Genomic DNA, 15571 nt, shown 5'->3' with positions numbered 1-15571 from the left:
CCTGAGTATTGATCGATCGGTTTTGGCCCTTATCAACAGCAGTCTGTATTCTGGTGTAGAACCTCAATATTCTAAACATTCAGTAGTGCAACCTTAGAAACGTGGTCTTGATCAAGGTATGCTGTTGAATTATAGACCTGTGTCCAAAGCTGCCTTTTATTTCAAAAATACTGGAAAAAGTGGTGCACACTCATTGAAATCTTTTTGGGATGAATACAACGTCACGGAGGTTTCTAGACAGGTTTTAAGAAACTGCACAGCACAGAAGTCAGCCCCGTTACATGTTTTTAATGATATCCTCCTGGCTAATGACACTGGAGACTATGTGTGTCTTGTTTTGTTGCCCTGAGTGCAGCGTTTGATCAGGTGGACCGCAGTATTCTGTTGGCTCGTTTGCAGCACCAGGTGGACATTGGTGGTAGCACTCTAGAGTGGTTTAGATCCTATTTGGCAGGCAGGACTTTTTGTGTTACCCTTGGTTGCTCTGAGTCACACTCTGCCCCAATGTCGTTTGCGTTGCACAGGGTTCAGTTTTGGGCCCGTTGTTGGTTTCTTTGTATTTGCTGCCCTGGATTCCATCTTAACAAATTTGTCAGTCCATCACTTTGGAATGGCTTTCTGCTAAACATTCGGCAAGCCCCCTCTCTGTTCATCTTTAAAATTCATCTTAAAACACATTTTTATTCTTTGGCTTTTGATTCGGCATGAGACTTGGCATTGTTTTAGTGTTTTTTTTTATTTTTATGTTATTCATTTATTGGTTCAGCTGTCTTTGTTTTTATATGTCCGATTTTTTGTTTGTGTACAGCTCTGTGTATGCAGCTTAGGATGTTTTTCAAGTGCTCTATAAATAAAGGTGAGTTGAGTTTCCACCCTTTAGCAAACTATTCTAAATCATCCACTCAACATGCTAGCACTCCCACAAGTGCCATTTGTCAACTGCAGGGAAATTACAGATAAAGAAAATTAGCATTTCATTTTGTCAGATAATGGACGGATAGATGGATGGATGGATGGTCTTCTGTTTCTTTTGTTTCTCTTGATATGTGTTTATTTTCCCTATGGGGCAGCACGCTGTACTTAGGGTAATCTGCCTCACGGTTCTGAGGACTCTGGTTCGAAGCTGGGCTCCAGCCTTCCCGTGTGGAGTTTGCATGTTTTTCTCGTGCTCGCAAGTTTTTTTTCTCCTGGTGCTCTGGCTTCCAGCCACGTTCCAAAAGCATCCAGGTTATGGAGAGACTCTAAATTTCCCTTAGGTGTGAATGTGAGTGCCTATTTGTGCCCGGCAATTAACTGGCGACCATTTAACTGGGATCGGCTCAAACTCACTATGAGCGAGCCGTCAAAATAATGCAATACACTGGGGCTGAAGCCGAGTAACTTAGCACAAGTGTTGGCTTTTGTTAGTTTTTGTGCAACTTCCTGTCCACAGTTTTTCAAGGTTTCCACTTGAAATTAGGATGATCCAAGCTTTGAGGACATCTAAACATGAACATCCTACTGTCATTCTTCACCACGACAAGGAGATATATTCTTAAACTTAAATGAAAGTCAACACCATTTACCTTACTATGAGGCAGAGGAACCCAACTGACATTGTCAGACGTGTTTGCATGTTAAGAAATCTTATAAGTTAGGCTGCAGAAATATTTTGATTAACTTCATTGTTAACTACTGTATTAAGGTCTATTTGTGTTTGTATGATATAAACGTCTCAATTTTTACAATGGTAATTTCCAGAGTTGGGCAGTCCGTCCCTGGGCCGGACAAATAAAAAAAATGGCTGGACTAAGCATGGCCAGAAGTGGATTTTAGTCCGGCCCACTAATCGGCCCTCATGCCTGTGACGTGTTCGCAAAGCGGCCAAATTTCATCTAATCGGTGAAAGGCTTCTTTTCAGGCTTCTTTCAAAACAACTTGTGTCCGGGAGAATATTCAAGCAGCGCGCAGCACTCAAGTATGGCACTGGCACATCATGCACTTTCCTACTTCCAAAAATATGCCGTAGCAAAACTGCTGTGTAGTGGTTTGCTGACATGCTTTTATTTTGAAGGAGGGAAAGTGTGGAAAATAAGTAACTTGTTGAACGCTTGCAGACTTGTCGTCTGTTGGACCCAAATAATTATACTATACGACAAAGCCAACCCTAGGGCTCGCAATGGAAGTAAGTACACGCAGCTGGGTAAGTACGTGAGTAAGTGGCGCGTTTGAAGCTGTCCACAGCGGGGTTGAATAGTAAGTTAGCCAGCTAATTGTCTTTAAATAAACCTCTTCCCTTAGCATCTCTCCCGCGGGGGCATCATGCCCGTTTTTTTTTGTTTTGTTTTTTTTTTGGGGGGGGGGGGGGGGCGGGGTCGGAACGAGGCGGGGGCCGACAATGTTTATGAATATGTGTATGGGGTCGCGGCCGGAAGGGTACACAAGTCAAGGGTCGAGGGTCGCGGCCGGATGAGCAAAAAAGGGTAGAGTGCCCAGCTCTGGTAATTTCATATTACCGTCTGGTAATTTCATATTACCGTATGGTTTTTTTTAAATATTATGTTCAGAGATGTATCATTGAATGATGTATCTTTAAATGTCATCTTCATGAAATTTTGAGGTAGAGAAGCCCATGGAAGGTTAATTGTTTTGAATAGCAACAGTGAAATGATCTCAGAGCATGTTTAATGGCGATATTAGAACCATGCTGCTTATATTGAATTTGGTTTTTAACAAAAAAAAAAGGCTCAACAGATTCCCACACCCCAATAACAACTAAGTGCTTTTGTGTTGCAATATGTCCATCTGAGGAGACCAAGTTAAAAGTAGGGATTCACAGTAAAGACAGCTTGACTGGCAAAACAAGGACCACATTGTAAAAGAAACTTAAAAAAAGGAACTCTGAAACTATCGAGAGGTTTTTGTGTTCGAATTACCACTACGCGATCAAACACATACAAGAATGCAAATAAATGAAAAGGTCTTGCAGCGGCAGTTAACCCATTGGAAACGTTTGTTTGCTTATAATATCAAATAAGACAGTAATTCTTTTTTGGTCAGTGCTGGTTCTCATGAGGATCATTTACAGGAAAAACACTCATCATCAGATGATGGTAGCAGTTATTTATCCGTTTTTTTGACACAATCCTTAATAGAAGACACAAACGCAGCTGGATGAATGATTTGTTGAGTTGATCAGCGAGCACTATTCTTGATACCATCTTATTTTTCTACGGCTCATCTGTGTTTTCTCTTTTCTTTCCCCTCTGACGTTTTTTGTATGTTTTATTTACAAAAAAAGAAATGGTTTTATACAGGAAATGGGTGTAATTGTGAGTTCCATCTTCAAATGAGCGGAGATTTATTTATTTCAACAAACATTCCTGATTTGCACAGCCCTGCGGGGCCAAACTTTCTCAGGCTAGTGGGTGTCCGAGCTGTAAAACTATATTTAGACATGGCGACTCTCTGTTTGCAATGATGCTGTCTGCTGACGGCACTGATTTCATGCATGTGTCATAAATACGCACAGTGAGAATTAAGATATATTTGCCACATGCTGTGGAATTTCAATAAATTATGCATTGTTGGCGAATCATTCAAAACTGATGTTCCCCTCATGATCCAAAGTAAGTTCTGTTCTGTTCTGTTCGATTTAAACTGCCATTGAAAAGTATTGTTTATGATAAACAATTTCACTCTGAATGGACCACAGGCACGTTTAAAAAAAAAATAAAAGCTGAATTCATAATGTTAGTTGTAATTTCCAGGGGCTAGGGAAGTTTTGGAGTTTTGGCCCGCAGTGCAAGCCCTTGATCAGCTCTCTCACTCCTGCATTTATACTTTTTGTCTGTCATTTTGAAAATGGTCCACTCAAACAAAAGTTCATTTTTTACCAAACTAAACTTTTTTTATTTTATACACAAAATTCACATCAGATGGAAATACAAGATCATGCATGCTGGATTAATCTTACAAAAGGCTATACACAAAATGTTTGAATTAGCTATGTACAGTACCTTATTCTTTATAACATGTTATCTTATTTAAGAGGAATCTATATACGCGAGTCTATAAACATTTAACTGAGTGATATAGAAGAATGTATGCAGTTTCAAATAATTAGCTATGTGCATCTGCATATAATGTACACTACAATGCAGTGATTTCCCAGCTAGTGTCTGTGGCAGCATGCAATGAAAGATCATCAGGTGCACCGTGGGAAATTATTCAATTTCTCTTCATTGATCAAAAAAAGATTTAATAATGCAACTTTGTTCAATTTATTTATGCCAGTGACATATAGTGACATACAGAACAAATTAAATGCTCCTCCACTAGATGCCAGAATGTACTATATAATAAATCATTTTATTCCCACTTTTTGTGACATTTTTGTTTGGTGGTTTACCTTGAGATTTTTTATTGTAATTAAAAAAAATATATGTGCCTTACCCCAAATAAAAGTTGTGGAAACACAGTTTGAATGAATAAGAATGGAAATCTGTGAGTCATTATTAAGATTTGTAATGCAGAATTTTATCTGGACAAGAGAGTGACAAGTAAGAGCAAAACGGAAATCCCATTTGGTATAAGTGATGCTCTCGAGTGTCCGAAAACACGCTTGGTCCACCACCAGTACTTTGACGCTGCGGGCTCAAGTTGCCTTCTGTTTTTGCGAGGATGTTCTCAATGCTGAAAGCTGTGCATTTGTCCCTGCTCGGAACACCTGCTTTTGGACCCGCGTGAGCAAGAAGCGAAGTGGAGTTGTCCCTCGCAATTTGCGAGCTGAGTCTAGTTGCGTCATGCGCTCGCGGTGAAATGTGCCTCTGGCCTTGCTTCCTCTTGGTGGGCTTCACGGCGTGACACACTTTCTGTCCGTGTCCGTGTTGCTGTTGCACTGATTTCGAGACCGGTTGCGTCTCCATTCTCTGCGCATCCTGCCTCAGCGTCATTTCCACCACCAAGGAAGATGAGCTGGGATGGTCCTTCATGGAGGCTGATAATGAACCTTTGGCGCGCTCCTGTTGACACTTGAGCTTCCTCTTCCTCCGCCGGTAGTTGCCATTCTCAAACATGTTCGTGCACTTTGTGTCCAGCGTCCAGTAGCTGCCTTTGCCGGGTCGGCCCTTCTCCCTCGGCACCTTGATGAAGCAGTCGTTCAGTGAGAGGTTGTGGCGGATGGAGTTCTGCCAGCCTTGCTTGTTATCGTGGTAAAAGGGGAAGCGGTCCATGATGAACTGGTAGATGCCGCTCAGCGTGGCGCGCTGCTCCGGCGTGCTCTTGATGGCCATGGCGATGAGCGCGATGTAACTGTAAGGGGGCTTCTGCGGGGGGTCCTGGCGACCCGACACGAGGCTCAAAGTGGCAGGCGCCAAGCCACCACTTTCCCCTCCGTACAAGTAGATGAGCGGAGGTCCGGAGAAGTTCAGAGCGGAGGATGGCACGCCGAATGTCGCCACACATCCGCGGTAGAGCGTCATGACGCAGGGATCGAGCACTCTGGAATGAGCGCTGGAGGACAAGCTCTTCTCTCTTCTCTCTTCTCTCTGACTCCCTCACTTTATGTGCTCCACTAAGTAAATGTTCCTCACTGCTGTACTTTTGCTTTGTTTATGTTGATTTTGTGCCGGGAAATAAATTGTCCACCTTAAACCGTCGGTGCTGTTTCAGCCCACCCACATTAATTAAAATGTCATTGTGCCGAACGCCCCCCATGTTCCCCACTCGACTCCATGCGCGACCAATCAGGTTCCGCTTTATTCCCTCATCTGTTTATAGAATTAGCCGCTTGATAAGTCTGCCCACCCAAGTTGAATCAAGCTGTGTTTATTTGGAAAAATTTCCGGCCACCCAATACATAAACGCACTGATGTGCTGTTTGAAAGGCCACGTCCACCCCTGACGCTGAGACTTGCTCACACAGAAAGAACAAGCAAACACCGCACACTCAATTGCTAGGACTTACTGGGGTTTTCTCACATGAACATTTGTTTAAAGGGCGAAAATATAACTAAAAACATTGCACATACTCTATCAATATCCATCTATCTATCTCTCTATTGAGGAAAAAAAATCTGTACATTTGCAAATGTCATGATTTGTTCTGGTGACGTGGAAGGCAAAAAATGCCAAACGAATGTTACTAACTTTGACGAAGTTAGACAGCTTTAGCAGATTGCCTCTCAATTCAAGTATCTCTGGTATAGGATAGCACTACACGGGGACTAGGCAGTCTAGGCCGTCAGAAATCTGCATATCCCCCAGTTAAGACCCCATTTTATTTGATAGTGTACTCTAAAATGTCTTTACAAAGGATTTTCTCAGCCCCCACATGTACCTGTCAAGCCCCCCTTTTAGCCCCGGTAAGAAAACTGGAGCCTCTCTTAAGTGCCTATACCCATTCAATTAAATATTAGACAACCAAATACATCTGCCTATTTTTGAAGATATGTCTGTGAACAAGCCATTCTGCACTTAACAGCCCACTACCACCAAATGTTTCCAATCTCCGTGACATGATAGCTAAAGCCATGAGCCGGGTTCAAGCTTAACTGTCTGAAGCATGATCATGCAGAAACATCCACATTCCCTCTCTATGTGACACCCATGGTCGCCTTTACCTACTAGAAGGCCCCAGGGCGAGCCATCAAATATATAGGCCCCCTTCCCCAACCCTAACCGAGATGCTCAACTCATTTTTCAACATTGACAAATAGATCAGCTCACATATTTGATACTGGGACAGAGGACGATTATTTTTATAAATACGGATGGCAAAATGGGGTAAAGTGCCCATCTCTGATAATTATGATATATTACAATAATGTGGTTGTTAATAAAATGATTTAGATTCACTGATAACTGTTCAATTTTATAAGTTATCAGTATTACTGACTCATTGTGAGGCATGCGGAGCACTTTTCGAACACCCAGTCAGTTGCTAATTAATGACCAAAAAACATGACACGTTGTTGCAAGTCATTCATTCAGCACAATAACAGTTGAAAAAAATGTGCAAATTTGATTTTGTGCTCTTTTTGTTTCAAATAACGAATATCTCCTTTGAGCCAGTCCTCTGCTTGTGTGCTGTGAAGTATTACAATCTGAGCCCCCTTTCACTATTTCATGTCACTAGTCATTTGGAACAAACACAAGTTAAAGTCAACCAAAACATTTTCTTTACATTACTTTTTGTTGTGTGCGCCTCCACTGTACAAGGCCTTTATCACAATTGCCAGAGGTGGGCATTTTATTAAGTTTACTTACTTTTATTAAGTAAATCCATCATTCGTCATCCGCCATTTTTTCAAGCGGAATCAAACTGTAATCGTCTGTCGGTCAGTCCGTCATGTTATTTTAACCGTTCTTCCGTCAGTAAACATCAAAGGTCTGCCAGCCCGTCAATCATCAATCCGGGGAAAAAAAGAGTTCCAACAGATGAAAAATCTGTGACAAACGGACGAAAATCCAATTCCGTCTGTGCTGAGTCCGTCTTTTTTTTAAGTTTCCTGTCTATCGCCTAACACCAGCAAACGCGCGTCTCCATCGGTCAGACAGAATGCCCACCTTTGACAATTGTGCTTGTGGAATACGAGGTAAGAAGTAAAATCCACCCATTTTTATCCATCTCAGGAGGTGGCCATTTTGTCACTTGTCAACTGAAAATGACAGCACAGTTGCTCAGGGCTCAGGTAACAACTAATCACAGCTCACCTGTTTTCTAAAGCTGAGTCGTGATTGGTATTGGTATCAAGTTATATTATAAGAACATATTATTGTAAAGACAATTTTTGGGTAGACTTCTTCTTTAAGAACAATGGCAAATTCAATTTTGTCCAGCAATCTACAGAGCGTGATGGTTACTGCTGTTGCCTCTGGGTGTGAATCTGCTGTTCAGCTGCGCTTTTCTGAGTAGACCTTTCATGTTCCTTTTTGCTTTGACTACATTTATTTTTCTCCTGGCTGCTCTGGTTTTAACCTACAAACCACAAACACACAGCTTAATTAGCCACTTTAAATTTTCTGTATATTTATTTGGGAATTGTCATCTGTCAAACCTGTGATTGACTGGTCCAAACCCCTGTGAGACCCCAACTTGATCTGGTAAGTGAGCCACTACAACGTGACTGAATTAAATAGTTAGTAAATACAATTTTTAGAAATAAATAAAATAAAATTATGAAGTGGATTTGGTGGACATGACGTTAGTTAACATGACATTCAGAGCTGGCCATTTTACTAAAAATTGAGCATCTGTTATTTGTCATCAATCTGCAGCGTGGGTACCCTTCTGTCGTCCGTCATTCGCCTTTTGTTCGGGGGTGGGGGGGGTGGGGGGGGAATAGTACCTGCCTATAGGCCGGTCCGCCTCTGATTTTAATCGGGCTTCCGTCAGCGATTCCAACTGCAAACTTCAATAGTACCCCCGCCCCGCCAATATTTGAACAGAAAGAGTGACTAACTGCACCATGGAGGCCTGTTCACTGCTGGGTCCCTCACTCAAATCTGTCCCACAAGCAACAACAACTCACTATTGTTCCTCGCCGCGCTCACTAGGGTCATTGAAGCCTCGCCACGAAAAATAGGTTAAAGACGAACTACATACGAAATACGGATTAAATACATGGGTTGCTTACTATATTTAGTCCGTCTATTACAAAATTGTTCCCGTCATTCATTAGCAAAACGGGCGTCCGTCTTTGACGGATAGACGGACCAGTCTGTCACATAGACGGAATGCCCAGCTCTGATGACATTTTTTATTGATGTTATTGATAATGTTTATTGTTGATGACATTTTTATTTCACACGGTCTACCAGTGAAAAAAGGTAAACCCAAAAAGGTTACAATTGAATATAATGATGGGAAAGTAGGGGAATCATGCGGGAGTAGTGGTAAACGTGTGCAGCTACAGTACTTTTTATGCCTTTGACTTTACTCTAATTGCATTGCATTTTACAGTGTTGGCAAAGTTAACATAACAAATGACTGGAGAAATACAGAATAGAATTACGAAAAAATGATACAGTAACATCGCAATGAGTAATAGACATCCTCTGCATATTCACTATGCTTTTACCAAAGGTGGACAAAATGAATTGTGATGTTAATAATTCTCATTAATGGGCAACGGTCAGGCACTAAGGGCTCAGTTGCCTTACAAGGACAAAATGAAAAATGCATTTTTTTCATAGATGTGTGTATAAAGCCTTACAATGTGTATTTTCCTGTTTATAGGTCGAAGGAGTATTATAACAACTTTACAAGTGCTAGCAGCTGGCTCCTGCTTACATTAGCGGTTGGGAGATTTCAGCGAATAAACCTCTAAACTCAGTCTTTTCTCTGTTTGTGTCTCGGCAGACAATAATTCACTGTAGCATAGGAAATAAAACTAACATGCACGTACACAAGACGTAGCATGCAGAATGACGTAACCCTCACACCCTGCATAGTGCAGAAACTATTAGGAACTGATGTTTTAATGATTTATTGCAGCTATGACTAAATTGTTTGTTGTGTCTTTCAATGGAGTCAATTTTGAAAGGGCTGAAGCATTTTCAACACTAACAATATTCAGTAATAAAATAATACATGGTCCAAACATGGGATGCAGTGTGATGTAGTGGTTCATTATAATCTCAAAATATTCCATAGATGTGCCATGATGATAAATAAAGACACAGCTGACAATGGCACATATCAATGACGAAACAATGCTAAAGCACAACTTTAGATGTTTAAAAATATCCTCCATGTATGGGCTCACTAGCTGTTGCTAGCTGGTGGCTCAAAGTATGCAATGCCAATGAGAGATGGGTGATATTGTTCCATATCAAATGGATTGATTGTAAAATGGCATGTCAGGATTCAGGAATCTCCCCGATGGGCAGCAAATTCAGCAGCACCAACAAGATTTCAGACATCTTCGTTTTTGTTCCTGTTTTTTTTTTTGTCCTCCATGGTCTTTTTTTAGTGGCACCACCAGGGGTCTGGAAACGACCCTGTAATGTCTACCCTGCCTCTCGTGCGGATTTCCATAATATATAATATAAATAAAAGTTTTCTGAATCTGAATCTTAGTCTATATGTGCCTGCAAAGGGCTGCTAACCAGTCCTAAATCTACCGTGTGTGTGGCCTAACGTCACTGAGATGGGCTCAAGGATAAAGACAACGCCGATACGAATATGAACAGAAGAACACTTCTAATCCATATCAACGGGTCTACAGATCGCCAGGCAGGCTGCTTGTTGTTATCTTTCTGCAGTGACTTCCGTCCATGCTTCATGCGTTAACGTTCTAATCTGAAGTACAGTAATCGGAACGCAGACGACATCTGCTGGACATGTTGAAGAATAATTCCTGATGTTCCACCATGCTACGTTTCTGTTTTTTAGTTCAATTCATTTCTGTTTACTAATTTTACACGTTTAATTAAAAAAACAAACAAACAAGAAAAAACACTTTATAGCAAAACAATTTTGTTAAACAACAGAAACATAATAATTCACTTCAATGAAATCACGGTACCCCATCTGTAAATGAAAATAAAAATCCACATTGGTCACAGAAATAACTTGAAACCTGACAAACTGACAAAAATATAAATACATGAAAAAAAAATTAAAATTAACCAAAAAAAATCAAAGATTGCTTAACCAATAAAAATCAAAGATTGCTTTTGAATCGTGGTTGAACCGAATTACCGGTATTTGGAAAAAACAAACTAAAACAGGTATGGAAAAAAAATCATGCTAACCCTTGAAATGATTAAGAATAATCTGACCATAGGGACATGTTCAACTAAGGTGATTCCTCTAATTGGCATCACACATGTAATCAACTAATCAATCAGGCGGCCTATTTAAAGGGTGACAAGTAATCACTGTGCTGTTCGGTGACATGATATGTATCACATTAAACCTGGACAAGTGGAAGCAAAGAAAAGAGTGGTCTGTTGTTTGAGCCAAAGTGGACTTCATGGGAGACCAATGATTGCTTCAAAAGTTTGTGAAGTTCAACAAAATATGAAGCATCATTTTTGTCCAGGCCTGTTTCATGAGTTTTTATTTGTTTATTTAAATAATTCTGTTAAACCACAACTCAAAAGCTATGTCTGGTTTTCATTGGCTAATTTTCATGAAATTTGTACTATTACTTTTGCCAGGTTCAGGTCATTTCTGTGACCATTGTGGGTTTTCCTTTCATTATCAGAGGGGTACCAGCAATTTTATCCACGTGTGAATGTTTTTGAACAAAGTTGACCCAGATTGACCTACATCGTTTCCTATTATTTAGTGTTACAACACATTCGAGCATGTAAAAAACGTCATTATGTAAATTACCTTTTCTGTTTTGATCCTGTATACGGCTGTGTCCAAATTCACATGCTGTGTCGTCCAAAGGCCGCATTTTGGCCGCATGACGTCACTTCTGGCACGAATCGACAGCACGTGGTTTCTAGAGCGACAATTCGCAGGCTGGGTCCTTTGGAGCCTTTCAAAGGCTTCTCCTCATGTAGCTTCAGTGGACCGCATAAACTGTGGTGAATTTGGACACGCTTAATGTGAATTAGGAAACCACGAGTCGCTTCGAAAGTGATATCATGCAGCTGAAAATGCGGCCTTCAGAGAACCCTGCCTGTGAATTTGGGCACAAACGTTACGTTTGTGCTGCTTTGTGGGTCACTTACGGGGTGTTTTTACTGAGGAAAAAGCATTTTAACATGGCCAAACGCTAAAAAAAAAAAAAAAAAAAAAAAAAAAAAAAGTAGTATTCAGCATATTACAACTTTAAAACACAAGTCACGTCAAAATATTTTTACAGTAATATGTTCTATGCAGGGCGGCACGGTGGACGACTGTTTAGCACGTCCGCCTCACAGTGCAGAGGTCATGGGTTCGATTCCGGCCCCGGCCTTCCTGTGTGGAGTTTGCATGTTCTCCCCGTGCCTGCGTGGGTTTTCTCCGGGAACTCCGGTTTTCTCCCACATTCCAAAAACATGCATGGTAAGTTAATTGGTCACTCTAATTTGCCCGTAGGTGTGATTGCGAGTGTGAATGTTTGTTTGTCCCTGTGTGCCCTGCGATTGGCTGGCAATCAGTTCAGGGTGTACCCCGCTTACTGCCCGAAGACAGCTGGGATAGGCTCCAGCACGCCCGCGACCCTTGTGAGGATAAGCGGATCGGATAATGGATGGATGGATGTTCTATGCACCCTCACTAGTCTAAGACAGCATTCTTTAGATTAATTAATTAAAGATTAATTAATATTGCCTTTATGGACTATGAGTTAAGCAGAAAAATCCTCCCTTTTTATCCATCTGAAGGGGGCGGTCATTTTGCCACTTCTTTTGACTGAAAATATGCTAAATGCCAAGTGGTCAGGTAACGACCAATCACGGCTCACCTGTTTTCTGGGTTTGGTCATGTGATGATGATGATGTGGTAATGTAGCAAGCTGGACCAAGAGAAACATGCAAACTCCACACAGGGAAGCCAGAGCGAGGCGGACATGCCAGATAACCAGTTGACCACGTGCGGCCTTGGTGTGCAGTATTCAGCCTTAAAGCGGAAGTCAACCCAAACATATTTTTTTTAAGAATATGTTCTACGCAGGCACACTAGGTGAAACACAGCTTTCTGATTAATATTGTGTTTGTGGAATATGAGTTAAGCAACAAAATCCACCCATTTTTAGCCATCGGGCGGCCTTTTTGTCACTTCTGTCGACTGAAAATGACGTCACACATCATCCTCAGTACTCAGATAACGACCAATCATAGCTCAGCTTCAGAAAACAGGTGAGCCATGATTGGTCGTTATCTGAGCCCTGCGCAACTGTGATGTCATTTTCAGTGGACGGAAGTGACAAAATGGCCGCCCCCTGAGATGGCTAAAAATGGGTGGATTTTGCTGCTTAATTGATATTTCATATTAATCACATTGCCTTGTTTCAACTAGTGGGCCTGCATAGAACATATTCTTGAAAAAATATGTTTGGGTTGACTTCCACTTTAAGAGTTTACAAGCTTCCAACTGAGCAAGTTAAAAGTGTGGGCATGTTTTAAACATATTGTTTTTGTCTAATTAAGCAATGTTGCAGAAAACCATTTGAACTGTTTGTCTCAATATTAACTGTTAAAAACAACAATTTTATTAGAAACTATGCAGGATGGAAAGTTAACACACAAAAATTCTTAATTATAATATTTAGCTTTCTTAAGAACCTGATTCGGAATGAAAATAGCAATCAGGAATAAGATAGTGGCATTTAAATCAATGAGGGTCCAGTCCAGTTGGAGAAGTTACAGATGCGTTGTCTGTTTTGGAACAAGATACTTGACGGCCCAGGGCAGCAGAGATTTTGCGACTTGAAACTTGCTAAAATCCTGAAGATTCTGCCCAGACACCGTGTAAGTGTATGAGAACGGCTCTCCATCAGCGTGAACAGTAAGAGTTTTTCTTTTTTCAGCACCCAAAGTTTGAACGTGAATGCTGCCTTCAACAGTGCCCGAAGCCATCACAGCGTCAAACAGCCACGATGGGGGGCTTATCTGAGCCTCATCTTCCTCCACCGCAACGGTCGTTTGCACGTCTTGCACAAACTGCTGATCCCGTTTTCTCTTTGACTTTCTGTGTTGTCTCCCAACAGTCTCTTGTTGCACATCCACATTCCCAATCATGGTCTGTTTTTCTTCGGGAGCAGTATGACTATTTGGTGTTTCTGTGTTACTAATGACAGATGTGAGTGGCGGTTTTTGATACGGTGGTAAGGAGCCATGGTCCACTTTGCTGTGTTGTAAATCCTCAGCTTGTGTACTCCTTATGGGAAGTTGGGTACTGGTTATGTTCACCTGACAGTTTTGTGGGTGGAATTGCATGGACTGTATTGGAATGGTTTCCTGGGACATACCCGAGAAAGAAAAGCCATTAGGTGGAGGAAACATTTCCCATGGTTTCTCCAATGGTGTGATGTCCTTATTAATCAACTCTACACATAGGTTGTCATGATGGGCGATGTCGTCTCCACAGTTTCGGACTTCGGCCCCTCCCTCCATAAGATTTTCTGTTTGCCAGTCCACAGGATTATCAGATGAGTGGGTGCTCTCTGAAAGACACAAATTCAACAGCACATCCCCATCTGTTGTCAATGTATCTGCATTTTCTTTTTGTCCTTCATGTCCTTCTGGGATGAGGAGACACTGGATCGGAATACTGAAACATCCCGTGGCGTAATCTTGAACCCGTTCAATGTCCCAACTGGTGGGAGTAAACATGGCCGGTTGAGTCACTGATGGTAGGCCAGCCGATGTGGAAAGCTGCATATTTGCGCTCCTTACCATCATCAGTTTCTCCCGCACATCCACGAGCACGGTTTGCAAACTGTCATTTTGCCACTCCCTCATCAGATCAGACAGATTAAAGTCATTTTGGTTTGTCTGAGAGCCCTGGGTTTCCTGGACCAAACGCGTCCTCCATGTCTTATAGAGTTTCTGCTGGACAGAGGGCAAAATGCTACAGCAATGGCTGTTGTCTTTGTATGGGACAACTGCAATTGTTCGAATTGTTCCAACTGACAAGAAGAACTTGCATCTGGTCGGTTCCGTGGCCATGTGAAACTGCAGTCGGTAGTCTCTGATGTAAACGGTGGTATTGAGCAGACTACTGAAAGATTCCCGTTCTTCCAGCTCCTGAAGACGCTCCCAAGCAGATGAGGCGATAGTGGTGGGGATGTGCACTACGCCATCAGATAGAAAGATCAGACTTGTGTCGCCTTCCGTGTTCCGGGCCTGAGACTGAGACATCTGACCCACACCGATAACAAGAGCCTTCAGTAGCCGACATTTGCCCCCTTCCTCACTGCCATAACTCTGGATGAGACTCTCGATCCACGGAGAAAGTGCGCCCCGATTAAAGCGCGGCATGTTTCAGTTTTTTTTTCTTCTGCTGTTCAGTTAGGCAATTAGTTGAAGACATTCAGAAGTTCCTACCTACGGGAACAAAAACAATAACGCTTACCATTAGCCTAGCAATTAACACACTCTATGACTATACAGTACATGGACATGTAATAATGTCTTACTATCGTTTCACATGAAATAAAATAGTTGGATTGCGATCATATATGAGGCAAATTAATAAGCTGTTTGACCTAACCATCGCTCCTGAATTTATTGTAATAGAGAGAAATTATAATATTTAGGTTGCATTACTTTTGTTTACTTTTGCGAATTCCACAAGATGCTGCAGATTTTGTGAGCTTGTAAGCGTACACAAACCGGAAATATCGGTCACGATCATGTGACGCTAGCTATATGGCTCCGTTCCACTTTGTCTTTTGTCGTCCTTTGCATGCACGCTTTGGAATTAAAAACACACTACCTCTTTCGGGAACCGTGTCATCTTCTTCGCAGATCAATTAAATTGTATTTGACTACGGCAATCATTTTATATGTCCCAAAAGCACAAATTTAGAATACAAAGTAAAAGCTAAATAAAAATATGAGCAGCGTATTTGAACGCTACATAGCTACGTATTTCCGCCAGGCTGATGGTGTGTTCAGGTACAGCGAAAACTCCGTGTCCAAC

At 41.6% G+C, this 15571-nt stretch overlaps 2 protein-coding genes across 3 annotated transcripts; both read right to left on the bottom strand.

Moving 5' to 3' along the window:
- Positions 1-4238: 4238 nt before the first annotated feature.
- Positions 4239-5527, bottom strand: foxl1 (forkhead box L1). The gene has a single exon (XM_086028687.1). It carries the CDS (start codon positions 5460-5462, stop codon positions 4497-4499), a length of 966 nt encoding a protein of 321 aa, XP_085884813.1. The 5' UTR covers positions 5463-5527; the 3' UTR covers positions 4239-4496.
- A 7586-nt stretch (positions 5528-13113) lies between these two features.
- acd (ACD shelterin complex subunit and telomerase recruitment factor) lies at positions 13114-15506 on the bottom strand. 2 transcript variants are annotated; one of them, XM_086028671.1, is made up of 2 exons: positions 15365-15506; positions 13114-14973 (listed from the first exon to the last, which is right to left on the bottom strand). In XM_086028671.1, the coding sequence occupies exon 2, from the start codon at positions 14905-14907 to the stop codon at positions 13288-13290; it is 1620 nt and encodes a 539-aa protein (XP_085884797.1). In that variant the 5' UTR covers positions 14908-14973; positions 15365-15506; the 3' UTR covers positions 13114-13287. The 2 variants fall into 2 exon arrangements, with proteins under 2 accessions (XP_085884797.1, XP_085884796.1); XM_086028670.1 differs by lacking the exon at positions 15365-15506 and adding an exon at positions 15196-15254.
- Between the last annotated feature and the right edge of the window lie 65 nt (positions 15507-15571).

This window comes from Filicampus tigris, chromosome 4 (genome assembly GCF_054856515.1).
Source record: "Filicampus tigris isolate MCC_2025a chromosome 4, RoL_Ftig_1.0, whole genome shotgun sequence".
Taxonomy (NCBI): Eukaryota; Metazoa; Chordata; class Actinopteri; order Syngnathiformes; family Syngnathidae; genus Filicampus; species Filicampus tigris.
This window is presented reverse-complemented; position numbering and strand designations above follow the sequence as displayed.

Coding starts and splice junctions, on each gene's coding strand:
- foxl1 (XM_086028687.1), bottom strand. CDS start 5,462: ATGACGCTCTACCGCGGATGTGTGGCGACATTCGGCGTGCCATCCTCC.
- acd (XM_086028671.1), bottom strand. CDS start 14,907: ATGCCGCGCTTTAATCGGGGCGCACTTTCTCCGTGGATCGAGAGTCTC.